The sequence below is a fragment of the Solenopsis invicta genome, chromosome 2 (assembly GCF_016802725.1).
Source record: "Solenopsis invicta isolate M01_SB chromosome 2, UNIL_Sinv_3.0, whole genome shotgun sequence".
Lineage (NCBI taxonomy): Eukaryota > Metazoa > Arthropoda > Insecta > Hymenoptera > Formicidae > Solenopsis > Solenopsis invicta.
The window spans coordinates 19,474,995-19,490,154 of NC_052665.1; the positions used below are offsets into that span (position 1 = coordinate 19,474,995).

Sequence of the window (15,160 nt, forward strand, 5' to 3'; positions counted from 1 at the left end):
CTACGTCTATAATAACAATAAAGGTTTGATTCTCTATGTGGAAGCTTGATTCTCTCTGAACGAGCGTTTCGAACTTATTAACATGCAGACTGCGATGGTGATTATGACAGGTGCTTAACTTTTCCGTAGCTACTGGTGAACGAAAATTTGTTAAATACTTGCAAAAAAATAAATTCTATTTAATTATAAAATTTTGAATGACGTAAATAGCTAGATGTAATAACGTAAAGAGCACAATTCAATACACTACCTATGAGAACTTATTCTTATTCAATCATATTGTTTATGACACAAAAAATCATACATTATGATCATGGTAAGATGTACAAAACTTCGAGCAGACGATATGTTATTTTTTGGACAGGTTGCATCTGAATCTCTGAAGAAATCAATATTTGTGAAGCGAAACTGACGAAATATTACGATCAAGGATATCTGAGTACGAAATAATCGAGAATTTTCCGCACATTACGAGTGGTTGAGTCGAGTATGCTCAAACAATATTGTTTTATCTTCTCTGCACTCGAGTGCTGCCGTGCGACACACGAATAAGCACTCGACATACACATGTATTAACGCTACTCGCATTCGTGCACATAATGAGGTTTCGTTCTATCGCAAACGCGCTTGCAGATCAGTTTCATGGATGACCTTAGGCGAGGCAATTATATCGCACCCCATCTATTTTACGTGTACGACGGAATTTATCTTTCATCATTGCCATTTATCAGCTGTGTATTATTCTTGATATCAAGTTGTCACACAAATGACTAATGGAGTAAGCGTGAAAGAAGAAAGAAAATATATTGTGTTTTTATACTATTTATTTATTACCATTGACCTGTCAAACACCTGTAGGTTATTTTGCGCGTTTTCTCATTTTTCATTTATACTTTATCAATATTCTCGCATTTTTTTTCCATGTACACGTTGTTTTTTGTTAACTCATGGTATCTTGATCGAAACGACTAAGGTGTGCGTGTTCGTTGATTGATCGAATTCCATCCAGCGAGTTGATGCGACATCGTCACAATGTTTGCTAAATTTATTTAGGTTTATTTTTCTAATTTTTTGTCGTAATGCGTTTTTGTACTATATATTTTCACAGAGAAACCTTCAGAAATGAGATTTGGCACGCACGTCTCAATACTCAGACAATATTTATAAAATATTCACAAAATACATATTTATAATTATTAGAAAATTTTTAAATATTAACCCAAATATTTTATAAAGATGTTTATGATCTTAGATTGAACAGATCATAAATATTTATCATAAATATAATTATGATAAATATTGTATAAAATATTGTATAAAATATTTAGTCTATATTTTAATAACATTTTATGCAATATTTTTCGTAATATTTATAATAAATATTTATGATCTGTTCAATCTAAAACCATAAAAATATTTATAAAATATTTTAATAAATATTTATAAATGTTAATTATAAATAATGTGTGCTGTTTCGATGGAGAGTGATATTATTGTTTTATTCACACACGGAAAGAACGGTTCTGCGGAGGTATTTAAAATTTAACTAGATACAGATCTGAAAATAATTTTATTGGATCGTTAAAATAATTATGCAGGTATTATGAATGATGTTGCAAAATGTTTTGACATTCCAGCAACTTACACATTTAAATGGTTCAACGAAAGTATTTTCAGATCTGCATCTACACTGTATTTATATCAAGCTAAATTTTCAAATACTTTACAACAAAAGAGAGTATTCTTTCTGTCACCCCTTTAAATCATTCGTATTGCGTAATTCGCTGTTGATTTCTCCGAAACTCGGACGCGTACCTGCTCCGGAACTCGCTCGCCACTTCCTTACACACGAATCGTCTCGACGTAAGTTCACCGTCTAAAGTTAGCACGTGCACACGGTGTGTGCGGAGCGGAGCCGACAATGTGTCGTTCAATGCACGATCGGCGGATTTGTTTGCCGCGCGTTTCTATCGGCTTTGTGCGGCCGTTCACTGTCGCGTGATAATCCGTAGCCCTGACGCTCTCGCACGGCGGCGCGGCGGGGAAAACTCTCGCCAGCTTTTTCCGCACCTATTCCCGCCTCTATCCCTCGATCGTGCCTCGTATTTGCTTCCGTCCGGAGCGTGTGACGACACCGCCCATAACCGACCTCTCGTATTCGTAGTGTGCGTAAAACGCGATCGATGCCACTCGCTGGAGAGGATCGCGGGCACCCAGGTGTTTCTATGAGACCTATGAGGTGTTCCTCCTACCTTCGACGCTTGTCCTAGCATTAATTATTGATTACGTTCGTTTCGTTATCCTTGATCTGAGTTGTACACGTGTATAGTGAAAATATCCGACCATGCAGTTCTATGGAAATACAATTTGTATTTTATGATACAAAAATAGCTTGCGCAAGTTATTGCGCATTTTTGCTTCTTTTTGGAAGCAAGACCTGTTATCGAAAATCGATTGTTAGAATTAATTTTGATACTATGTCTGTAAAGACGATGATTCTTACTTTTCTTTAGAGATATCGATGTTTTTTTTCAGTTAATTTCGGATATCAATCTCGGGTATCAGTATTACGTCTCGATACTAGGTTACTAGGTACAATGTTCGCGTGCGAATTAACGGCTCTTGCGGCGGTGCAAATCGATGTGAAATTGAAGCTATTATTCGCGCGACAAACGCTTTCACGGCTGGCTTTGTTCGAGTTCGAGAATTACACGCGGCCTTTCAGAACCCGCCCGCTGATGTGCGTTTCACGGGAAGCGACGTGTCCTCTGTTGAACACGTCAATCGCGAGACGGCCATTCAAGGAAAAATCTATGCGATCCAGTATACGAATCAATGACTCCCACGTGTCTCTGTTTTTCCTCATGTCACTCCGCACGTATCGCGAGCAGGCAGGCAGGCAGGCAGGCAGGCAGACCGCTCGCGTCGATAGACAGTCTGCATTTCCACATTGCGAACGGTACTTTCCCGCATCCGTCCTCGATCTTTTCCAATAAAACATATTATTGTTTATTTCTGAGCAGCCGACGCCACGCAATAAAATTCTAATTTGTGCGAGGCCACGAATTGTGTAACTTTGTAAATGAAAAATGTAGCGGGAAATGACAGTGTTCGATGAAAATTTTATCCAAGAATAGATTCGCATCGAACGATTTTCGAATAAGTCGGAATTAGGAGACGCGATAAATCTAGAACACCTGCATATAGTTGGGAATACCGGTCGATGGTGTTTCTACGGTTTTCTTAAACAAGGCGTCTTACGAGAAGATCCGCCTTTCCGCGATCTGCGTAAATATTTATATGGACGGTGTTGTTAGAACACGCGCGATCGCCCACACATCCAATTTCAAGGTGTTAATGAACGCTAAAAAGAGTAATCGACCTCACGGATTAAACTGGATTGGGAATTCTCTCGGATATGATAAAAATATATGACCTTTTGGCGCCGCGTTACGACGACAATTTATTTCAGTCGATGTCGTTAGATAATATTTTTAATATTATTGAGTTTCGCGCAATGATTTTGCACGCACCTAATAAAAGCTTTTAAACACCAACTATTCTATAGGTTATTATATTAATTTATGGTTCTCAATGTCTTAGAAATTAAGCTCTTGAAATAAGTGACTATTGCTTTCTTGCGATGGCTGTTTGAAGAAGTCGATATTCTTCAAAATTATAAGCGACATTTGATAATATTGAATGAGCTTCTATAAAATTTCGATCTATCTCGCGCTATAGCGACAGAACTCCCATAACGTCTACTATAAATCTTTCCAACATTCAAAACCTGTCACCTGCACGTTCAACTGAACCGCTAGGCACGCCCATTTTGCATGCCAAATTCGTTCTCGCGGTTTCCTTCAATTTGTTCACGTCAAATTATGGAATTCTAGACTCTCTTGACACATTTCTGCATAATTTGAACTAGGACACCTTAAAGCGAATCCTTCAGATATTTAAACCTCAAATTATAATTTTTATATGCACATAGAACAATTACCGTTTAATTAAAAAAAATTATCGTTTAATTAAGAAAATGTAGAACACTGAGGTATTTTTATATTTTGCATTCAATAATTATTATGAAGTTATTAAAAGTTAACTTGCAAACTTTTCTATTTTAAAAGCTGATAAAAAATATACTTTGTTGTAGCAACAGTTATCGATTGATATTACAAGAATTTAATTCTTTGCCATTTGATAGGCGAAGCGAATTCTAATGTTTTCCTTTTTTTGTTGCAGAATTGCCAGCTGAGGAGGGTGAGTACCGACGAACTTATCGTTTGACGTCGATGGAAAAAACAGGTTTACGACAGATTGGCATATAAATTACTTTCGATGTAGCAAAACAAGTTTGTAAATCGGAAATTTATCTTCTTTTTTTCCTTATAACTTGCATCTTTATATTGAACCGTGACCTTTACCGTGTTTCGAATCAGACATTTATTTAGAATTTATAAGTTTTCGAATTTTGCTTTGTGACAAACGTTGGTCTTTTGCGGAGAAAGATTTTCGCCACGTGTTCGCTGTCAAAGTAGGTCAACGTCTATGCTCCTGGAATTCCATAAGCTTTGAGAGTTAACGTTTCCTGCACTCGCGAATGCATATGCGAATGCGAACGTCAATTTGAACAACCACTCGCAGAAGATAAAAGCGTCAAAATCGTCTTTGCGACTTTTCGGGATTATTCGGAAGCCTTACATGACAATTAATCAAGGCAAGAAATGAAAGAATATTTCATTGAAATGGCATACATATAAAAAATGAGATATAAGAAATTTGATAAATATAGAATATAAAAAAAGAATTTTTATTTATCATCTTTTATATCGAATGCTTTTTACATTCAGAAGCCTTACATGTCAATTAATCAAAGCAAGAAATGAAAAACGAATATTTCATGAAATGGCATACATGTCAAAAATGAGATATAAGAAATGTGATAAATACAAAATATAACAAAAGAATTTTTATTTATTACCTTTTATGTCGAATGCTTTTTACATTAGCACTCGGAACGTCGCATCAAGCGTAGATAGCGTAGATCTTTCGAGCTTTCTTTTTTCGTTGTTTTTCGATCACTTCTTTCGTAAATGTTTCTTTCTTTATATATTTTTCTTCTATAATTAAAAATTTGTAATCGGTAAACCTAATTTAATATAACAACAAACGATCTTTTCCAAATAAAATATTCTTGTTCTACGATGACTTTTACCTAACTAACTAAAAAAGGATTTGAGGTAACAGCAAAGATAACGTGTTCTAGATGTAAAATAACGGTAACGTGAAAAGGAAATATAATATATATGGCGTGACTATACCATGAGGGACTTACAGAATCCAGATACCCGGATCACTTGGCCCATTTACCCTGTCAAAAGACGTCAGTGCGCAGCGCCGTACGTCGCCTTCGACTCGGCCGTAATTGCATCGGCATTGCACTCGACCCGCGCGGAGGCTCGCGCTATCTTTCCGCCGACCTTCGACGACGAATCGACCCGTCGCAGTTGCGGCTCTCGTTGTTACCGTTCGTAGCGCAACGTAACTAAAATTAAAAAAAAAAAAAAAGAAAGCGAACCGAACAATTTCGAAAGATGAATTTTCACGTTTTCCAAAAATACATGTCGAATAAATCGAACTGCAGGAATTGACTTTGTTAAGTCGGAGTCAAGTCGGTTTGAAAGTATCGCATTGTAACAGTTGACGGTGACGATTAGGTCGATTGCAGTCGCACAATTTATATGCGTATGCGTGTAATCAATATGCATTCTACTAAAGCAAGCAATTGCGCGAAAATTAAATCGAGGATATTCCGTCGCATATGCTATTAAAACGCCTTTATTATCAGGCGTAATATTTTATTAACTGGTGAATAGGTTCTGCTAATAATAAATATTTTTGGCTTTATCGAAGATAAATGGCCGATAAGATAGACTATGGCGTCATTGAATTAATATCTTCGAACGCAATAATATATCCGAATCCCGTCGAGTTTTCGCCAACTTATCCTGATAATGTAGAAGCAAAGTTTTTTTTTACACCTGATAACGAGAGGTGTGGTTTTCGTATTAAACGTATGATACGCGATATTTTGCGAAGCTTGTACAGAAGTAATTTTCTTTACGTACGAATGAACAGAGCTATAAACGTCGCAAGCTAAATTACCGTAATCAACGATCTTGATCTCGTGGCAATTAACATTATAGGAGACTTGGCTCTCTAGAAAATGACATCCGACGTTTTCGGCCGGCAAATTGCGTACGATGGTTACTGACAAAGCGCGCTGTCTTTGCGGACTTAGAGCAAGGGTTCGCGTATTATACAATAAATGAGAGGGGAAATACGTAATAGGCACGCTCTTTACCTCAGAACGAAAGTCAGACACGCTATATTTCTTTATTTCGTCGTTATTGTCGTTTATATAATCTGACGCGTTGGAGGAGAGCGCGATCAAGGTCGTATTAATGAGATTCCTGTCATAAATTAATCGCGCGGCCGGTTACGAACGCACAACTGCCTATAATCGTTGTCGCGCTCCGTCCATCGCACATGTATATGCGCGCGGTCTCTGGGTACGCCACGCTCTATCGGCCGATTGACAACGCCTATTGTCGCACGCTGAATCCGGTAATGAAGCATGTTGCACGTATGCACGTGGGTGAGAGAGTAAAGAGGGAAGAGAGGAGAAATGTGCGCTGGTCTGCAGCACTTGTGCGGCACGTTATGCCACGACATTAATTTCCGAGACGCGGTGGAATGTGCACTATGATATTACGTGCAATTTATGTAACGAAATGTATACGTGTTACATGTTTACGTTATCGGAAAGCGTACACTAAGACATAAAAAGTCTTGATACGTTAATTTCGTGTGTGTATAGGAATTTTTTTATATGTATGTATATTGTACATATATATAGTTCTTGTAATTTATAGAATTAATAATGATCAGATTTACGTAACTTATAAGGTAATATACTGACAGTAGAGTTATATGGCTTTGGTTTCTCTTGAATTTTGAAATATATTTTTTGTGCTCCGTTTCAAGTAATTATTCTGTGTTTAGCTGTTTAAATTTTAATTTTATTGATCCTGTTAAATTAAACGTTGAATTTGTTGTTAGTCAACGTGATTATGTCACTGTAAGAGCATACAGGTATTTTAATTAAAAATATTTAGTCGCTAACATAAGTACACTTGATTTGCTGATTTTTACGTTGCTCTGATATTGTACATTTATCTAACTATGAATAATTTTTAATGTAAAACTGCGGTTATTTTTGTCCATAGTTTTAGTTAATTGTTTAATTAAACATTTAAAGAAGAGTCCTCGGTGACTATATTCATAAATTATTTTTTATTGACTTGCAAATCTATCTTTTTTTGACTTTTAAATGAATAATTTCAACTTTCGAGTTTTGTCGACATATTTTATTTATTATTATTTAATCTAATTTTGCTAGGAACTAATTATTATTAGATCTTTTATTTAAAAAATGTTAGGCCTTGTTATAGAGAATTATTATTTTACTATCAAAATTCTATTTCTTTGTTTGCACCTTCCAAATGTAAAAATTCGTAATTCCTTTAAAAAAAGAGAAAAAACACGTGCTGCGACGAAAATGAGAAGAAATGTAAAAAGACTGATTAACAATTGCAATCAAATTTTTATCTCTTTAGCGGCTGCTGTAAATTACAATTAATGAAATCATCAATTATGGAACAATGACGTCAATCGTATGCAGACAAAAGACAACAACCATCAAGGACATCCAGGGTTTGCCCCTGACTACTTTATAATTTTTGTTTCTGACGCATATATTAGAAAGTTACGTTTTTTCGACGACATATTTGACACGTACAAATGAGATCTGTTTGCGAAAATCTTTTCTTACCAGACCAAATTAGCTCCTCGTGTATATAAAACACATGTTGCTTTCGATTAAACTAGGATCTATAGACTAGTGCATACAGATATCGCATTGGAATTGCAGCAGCTTAAACTTTCAATTGCTTTAGCAAATTGGAGATGTAAATATGAATAACTTCTGTGAAAAAATAAAAAGTCCTTAATTTGAATTTGTTACACTTGTGATATTAATGTCCATTCCTACCAACATAAATTAATTTTGATTTAGTTTAATTTATTCTTTATCTAATTTTTAAAAACTAGAAAAAGATAAAGAGTAAATAAAACTAAAATTAAAGTTAATATTTTATTTGTTAGTAGAAATGGAACTTTATAAAATACTTGTTTATTAATAAATTATTAATAAATATATTTTTATTGCACTATAAGCGAAAGAACAATTTTTTCAAATAATTTTTTCGTTTCATAATTTTTACTTAAAAATTTTTTTTTGAAATATAAAACTATGTCGTTGAAAGATATTATTCATGAACGCATGTTATTATGTTGCAGTATAATACTACAAGGTCACGTAACAATGTGATTATTATTAACAATCACATTCTGTATTGATTTCGTTATACGCTATAATTAATAGATTCACTTTTTTGTACAGTTAATAACGAACATTAAAATATTTATACAATTATCATGTAGATTGATTATTCATATTATTGTTATTTAAAAAGATTAAGTATAATTTGAAATTAATAAAAATCTGCAGTTTATGAATTATATTGAAGTTGTATGCCAATTTGTTGTAACAATTTTTAAGTTAAATAGGAATAATAAAACTACTGTTTGTGAAATTGAATTTTGAATGTAAGAATTATTATTATATAAAAACTAATAAAATCTTACATTTTTAATATTCATATTTCATGCATCGCGCGAGATGATCGACAATTCTTAATTTATTTTTCATTTACAGGAAAATCCATCTGGCAACTCGTCTTGGAACAGTTCGATGACCTTCTAGTTAAGATTCTTTTATTAGCTGCTATTATTTCTTTTGTAAGTATATAACGCGATTGAATACTGTATTAAAAAGTTATAAGTAATACCTTATACAATTTAAACTGGTATAGAAATTTGCGTGACAAATCAACCTCTTGTAAAATCAACGTGTCTTCAAAAGAAGTAAAATCTGAAATAATGCAAATTATTGTAAATCTATTAAGTATAGATTAGTATTATCATTTACAATAGGCTTGTTTTCTATTCCTGCACTAGACTGCACTGGAACGTTCCTTCTTGCTTTCACTAACTTTCAAATATATATCTATTTCATTTTAAGTGTACACTAATTCAGGGAGTTCAGGAACAGAAAACAAACGGAATTATAGTTTATGTACTAAAAAATTATGTTTTAATCTTTTACGGAAATTATTGTAATACCAAATGTGAATTCGACTTTTACTTATACTTTTTTTGTTGAATTTTCCGGTGTATGCTGCTTCGCTAAAAGTAATTCTTCGTAATTATATGTTTACGGGGGTTCAAGGGTAAATGAGGCTAAATATATCTTACACAAGAGGTGAAAAAATAGCATATTGATTTCAAGTAGCCGTGGTGATCTGATTTTCTCTGAGCGCATAAGAGAAATATATAACATTCACTATGGAGTTTGATCTATAAATTGTAGAAATTAAAAATGCAGCTTATTCTTAGATATAACAACTTAGAGAAAAGAAATTTTTTTAATGATATGTGTATGTCTTAGAAAAGTTATTTTTAATTTTTTAACATTTTTTATTGTACTTTCTGAAATATATTAGTTAATTGAAATATATTAGTATTGCTTATATTTTCTCATTAATTTTTAAACATTTTTCTTATTTTTGGAGTTTATTTCCTATGAAATTTTAACTATTACTTAAATTTACTTAAAGACAGCAATGTTAACGAAAAGATGTTGAATCGTTCAACAATCCACTGAAAAATATAGGTTTAATGTATTATACAATTCTTTAAGTCTCTCTGATTTAGTTGGTCTATTTTTCATCAGGTATTAGCCTTATTTGAAGAGCACGAGGATGCGTTCACGGCCTTCGTCGAACCCTTTGTCATCCTGCTCATCCTCATCGCCAACGCCGTGGTCGGTGTCTGGCAAGAACGAAATGCTGAGTCTGCGATCGAAGCGCTCAAGGAGTATGAACCCGAGATGGGTAAAGTTGTGCGATCGGACAAATCTGGTGTACAGAGGATTCGGGCCAAAGAGATCGTGCCCGGCGATATTGTGGAGATATCAGTTGGCGACAAGATTCCAGCCGATATCCGTTTGTCCAAGATCTTCTCGACTACCCTCAGGATCGACCAGTCCATTCTGACTGGAGAATCGGTGTCCGTGATCAAGCACACTGACCCTGTGCCCGACCCACGCGCTGTCAATCAGGTAAAGTTACATAAAAACATTTCCGCTACTTTTTCTCAAACATTATCTCTCAAATATCAACGACACATCTTTGAAATGAAAGTTCATATTTGAAAAAAATTGTAAATAAAACTTTTATTCATAGGGTTTGCATAATTATTTATTCATGCGGTTATTTGATTATGTAACGTTTGAAAACGTTTTTTTAATATAAATTCTGTTTTATTATTTCTCTAGGATAAGAAGAACATCTTGTTCTCTGGTACCAATGTCGCCGCCGGAAAGGCTCGTGGTGTCGTTATTGGAACCGGCTTGAATACGGCTATTGGTAAAATCCGTACGGAGATGTCAGAGACTGAGGAGATCAAAACGCCATTGCAACAAAAGTTGGACGAATTTGGCGAGCAACTGTCAAAAGTTATCTCTGTGATTTGCGTTGCCGTGTGGGCTATCAACATTGGCCACTTCAACGATCCGGCTCATGGTGGTTCCTGGATTAAAGGTGCCATTTATTACTTCAAGATTGCCGTCGCTCTCGCCGTAGCTGCTATTCCCGAAGGCTTGCCAGCTGTAATCACGACTTGCTTGGCCCTGGGCACTAGGCGTATGGCTAAAAAGAACGCCATTGTACGATCTTTGCCATCCGTAGAGACTTTAGGTTGTACATCCGTCATTTGCTCGGATAAAACTGGTACTCTGACCACTAATCAGATGTCCGTTAGCCGGTAAGTTGATTAAACAAACAAAATTAACATAGCGTAGATTTGACTTGAATCTTTAATAAACACAAAGTAAAGATACTTTTTCTTTCTTGGTTATATATTTAAATACAAATATTAATTCACACGAAATTTTGAATATTTCAACATTTACAGAATGTTCATCTTCGACAAGATTGATGGTAACGATAGCTCCTTCCACGAATTTGAAATTACCGGCTCAACTTATGAACCTATTGGTGAAATCTTCTTGAGAGGGCAGAAGATTAAGGGACAAGATTATGAAACATTACACGAGATTAGTACAATCTGCATCATGTGCAACGATTCTGCTATCGACTTCAACGAGTTCAAGCAGGCATTCGAGAAGGTCGGCGAAGCTACGGAGACTGCTCTGATCGTTCTTGCTGAGAAAATCAATCCATGCGGAGTCCCGAAGAGCGGTCTGGATCGCCGAGCTGGTGCCATTGTTGTCAGGCAAGATATGGAAACAAAGTGGAAGAAGGAATTCACTCTGGAATTCTCGCGTGATCGCAAGTCCATGTCGTCGTATTGTGTGCCTCTGAAAACATCGAAACTGGGAAATGGACCGAAGCTGTTTGTCAAAGGTGCTCCAGAAGGTGTATTAGATAGGTGCACACATTGCCGTGTTGGTGGTCAGAAGGTCCCTCTTACTTCAACCCTCAAAAACCGCATTCTGGATTTGACCCGTCAATACGGAACCGGTAGAGATACCCTGCGCTGTCTCGCTCTTGCTACTGCTGATCATCCGATGAAGCCCGACGATATGGATCTGGGCGATTCCACTAAATTCTACACATACGAAAAAGATCTCACGTTTGTGGGTGTGGTGGGCATGCTTGATCCACCTCGCAAAGAAGTATTTGATTCAATTGTTAGGTGCCGTGCTGCTGGTATTCGCGTAATTGTTATCACTGGCGATAACAAGGCCACTGCCGAAGCCATCTGTCGACGTATCGGAGTCTTTGGTGAAGACGAAGACACCACCGGCAAATCGTATTCTGGACGTGAATTTGACGATCTACCGATTTCGGAACAGAAAGCAGCTTGCGCCAGAGCTCGCCTCTTCTCTCGCGTAGAACCGGCTCATAAGTCGAAGATTGTGGAGTATTTGCAAAGCATGAATGAAATTTCTGCTATGGTAAGCTATACTATTATTCTATGCACTATATTATCATCATCATCATCATCATTATTATGTCACACTGAATCCAATCTTACTTTTCTAGAAAAAAAAGCTATTGTAAATTTAGCTTCTTTTTTATTTTGTTATAGTTATAAGTTTACAAGTTTTTTAAAAAAAAGGGATTGTAAGTTTTGTTTAACTTCCACTTTGAAGAATAATGAAACGTATTACAGAGTACTGTGATTTATTTAAAATTGAGTATTTGTTTGGGTATTTTATTTCTGTGGAATATTTTTTTTTATTGTATAAAAGGAAAATTCTTATTATACATGGAGAGTAACAAATCCGAGAATCAAACCCTTTTGCTTAACAAGCGATTGTTTTAGCATTAAATTTTCAAACATTTATTACTTTAACATTAATGTGAAATAAATATTTATTATTTAAAAGAATTTATTCAGAGATTATTTAAGAAATAATTTTCCATTGTTTTACTCCTACAGACTGGTGACGGTGTGAACGATGCTCCTGCCTTGAAAAAAGCTGAGATTGGTATCGCTATGGGCTCTGGTACTGCTGTCGCGAAATCGGCTTCGGAGATGGTGTTGGCAGATGACAATTTCTCTTCCATCGTAGCCGCTGTAGAGGAAGGTCGTGCTATTTACAATAACATGAAACAATTTATCCGTTATCTAATTTCTTCCAATATCGGCGAAGTCGTCAGGTACTTACAAAATATACATATGAATACAATGAGAGAGAGAGAGAGAGAGAGAGAGAGAGAGAGAGAAAGAATGAAAGAAAGACTTGAATTCTTATATCCATGCTTATTTATTTTACAGTATATTCTTGACCGCCGCTCTCGGTCTTCCTGAAGCACTGATTCCGGTTCAACTTCTCTGGGTCAATTTAGTTACTGATGGTCTTCCAGCCACTGCGCTCGGTTTCAACCCACCCGACTTGGACATTATGAGCAAAGTAATAATTTAACAATTAATTAAAGAGATGCGCATTGCCATGCCATTAAATATAAGATTGATTGACATATACGTTTTTCTCGTTTAAAGCCTCCTCGCAAAGCTGACGAATCTCTGATTTCTGGATGGCTGTTTTTCCGTTACTTGGCTATTGGTGGGTATGTAGGCGCTGCCACTGTTGGTTCGGCTGCTTGGTGGTTCATGTATAGTCCAAATGGTCCTCAAATGAACTACTACCAAGTGGTAAGTTTTGACAAAAATTAACATTGCTTATATTTAGAATTATGTGAAGATTTAAGTTATTATCTTCTAATTAACATTCATTATTTAAACAAAATATAGACTCATCACTTGGCATGTATTGGTGGTGGAAGCGAATTCAAGGGTATTAACTGCAAGATCTTTGCTGATCCTCACCCCATGACTATGGCTCTCTCTGTGTTGGTCACTATTGAAATGTTGAACGCCATGAACAGGTGAAAAAACATTCGTTATATATTTTATACAAGAATCACGATTTTAATATTATAATAAAATTTACATTTTTCTGTAGCTTGTCTGAGAATCAGTCACTCATCACCATGCCGCCTTGGTCCAACATGTGGCTTATCGCATCCATGGCTCTTTCTTTCACACTCCATTTCGTCATTCTGTACATCGATGTTCTTTCAGTAAGTAAACATTTACATCAGAATTGCAGAGAAGCGAAAGGCCGAGAAATTACACTATTTTAATTTAAAATGTAAAAATTTGTAAGCATTGTTAATTATTTTATTTCAGTCCGTATTCCAAGTGACCCCGTTAACAGGTGAAGAATGGGTTACCGTTATGAAGTTCTCCATTCCAGTGGTACTTCTCGACGAAACCTTGAAGTTCGTTGCCAGAAAGATCACAGACGGTAGGAATCCAATTTACACCGTGCATTGGATCGTTCTAATGTGGGCTGTGTTCTTTGGACTGTTGCATATCTGTCCCATATAGAACGTCCGTGAAATAATAATATTAGTCTAGCAGACGATGTTTTTTTCCTATGGAAAAGCATCCGCGACTAAATTCTTGGACTCGCAATTTGCATTTAACCGAAGCTCTTCCCACCGTGACGCGGGAAGGCGCGAGATAAGTTATTAACAGAGTGCGTTCAAGTGAGATTTTAACAAGTTTGACTGTTGTGCATGGTGTTAGTACGATCATATATGAAATATGCCACCAAGGCCCACCATGCCCGCATCACACACCGTACCCTGATGTCGCTTACAACGATCACGGGTTTCGAGTGGCATCGAGTGATCTAAGAGAGACCCCGTTGTAAATCAAAGATTGTGATCGTTAAATTATTTTCTACGAGTGCCTTTTGAACATTGAATTTCCTCTGCAACAAACACGAAACTGTTTATAGATGTTCTTTTCGATATAGATATTTCCGATATGTTCGACGTCCCGATCCTTCTCCTTTTTTTTGTTGCATTATTATTAAAATTTTTTTTCTTTATGCACGTGTCGGTATAATTAGCAGTATATAAAGTATCTGGTAACTGTAGCAGCTCCTAATAGTACACTAATGCAATTAAAACCCACATTAATTTATGCATGCCTTCCGTCTGTGTTTCTCGCCGATCAATAATGTTATGACATAAACTTTTATATCTGCATGTTTGAAGCGTATTATTGGATTTTGGTCGATTTTGGAAAGTACAAAGTAGTTCGCCCGTTAATATTGGGGGTAGAAACTTCTATTTTAGCGCATTTGCGACGTATCATTTTCATAGAGTAATACGCACGTTTACACACAACGAAGACAATAAAACATTCGGCGGAAACACAGGTAGAACGGATAATAGTTGTAGAATTATATTTGTCTCTTGATTTTATTTTCAGGCCCAATTTAATGCACGCACGCAACAAATTAGCACAGCATTCGGTTATCGGTTCGCGATTAACTTATAATTTCATTTACTAAATTTCTTTACATTTACACATTTCTTTTTCGTTGCTTTTAATGTTGCTTGTTATAAATCACTTTTATTAATGAATT

The 15,160-nt window shown here is 35.7% G+C and overlaps 1 protein-coding gene across 9 annotated transcripts in view; it reads left to right on the forward strand.

Moving 5' to 3' along the window:
* The window catches only part of LOC105193852 (calcium-transporting ATPase sarcoplasmic/endoplasmic reticulum type), a 49,460-nt gene that overhangs the window by 23,211 nt on the left and 11,089 nt on the right, over positions 1-15,160 (forward strand). For 7 of the 9 annotated variants that reach the window (XM_039446274.1, XM_026135422.2, XM_026135421.2 and 4 more), the window contains exons 3-13: positions 4,246-4,263; positions 8,843-8,925; positions 9,920-10,306; positions 10,523-11,010; positions 11,161-12,166; positions 12,655-12,875; positions 12,994-13,129; positions 13,219-13,371; positions 13,471-13,604; positions 13,682-13,799; positions 13,909-14,026. In XM_039446274.1, the coding sequence (XP_039302208.1) occupies positions 4,246-4,263; positions 8,843-8,925; positions 9,920-10,306; positions 10,523-11,010; positions 11,161-12,166; positions 12,655-12,875; positions 12,994-13,129; positions 13,219-13,371; positions 13,471-13,604; positions 13,682-13,799; positions 13,909-14,026 (2,862 nt within the window). Of the gene's footprint in view, positions 1-4,245; positions 4,264-8,842; positions 8,926-9,919; positions 10,307-10,522; positions 11,011-11,160; positions 12,167-12,654; positions 12,876-12,993; positions 13,130-13,218; positions 13,372-13,470; positions 13,605-13,681; positions 13,800-13,908; positions 14,618-15,003; positions 15,145-15,160 lie in introns of those variants that run through there. The other 2 variants (XM_039446281.1, XM_039446280.1) reach the window with 2 other exon arrangements.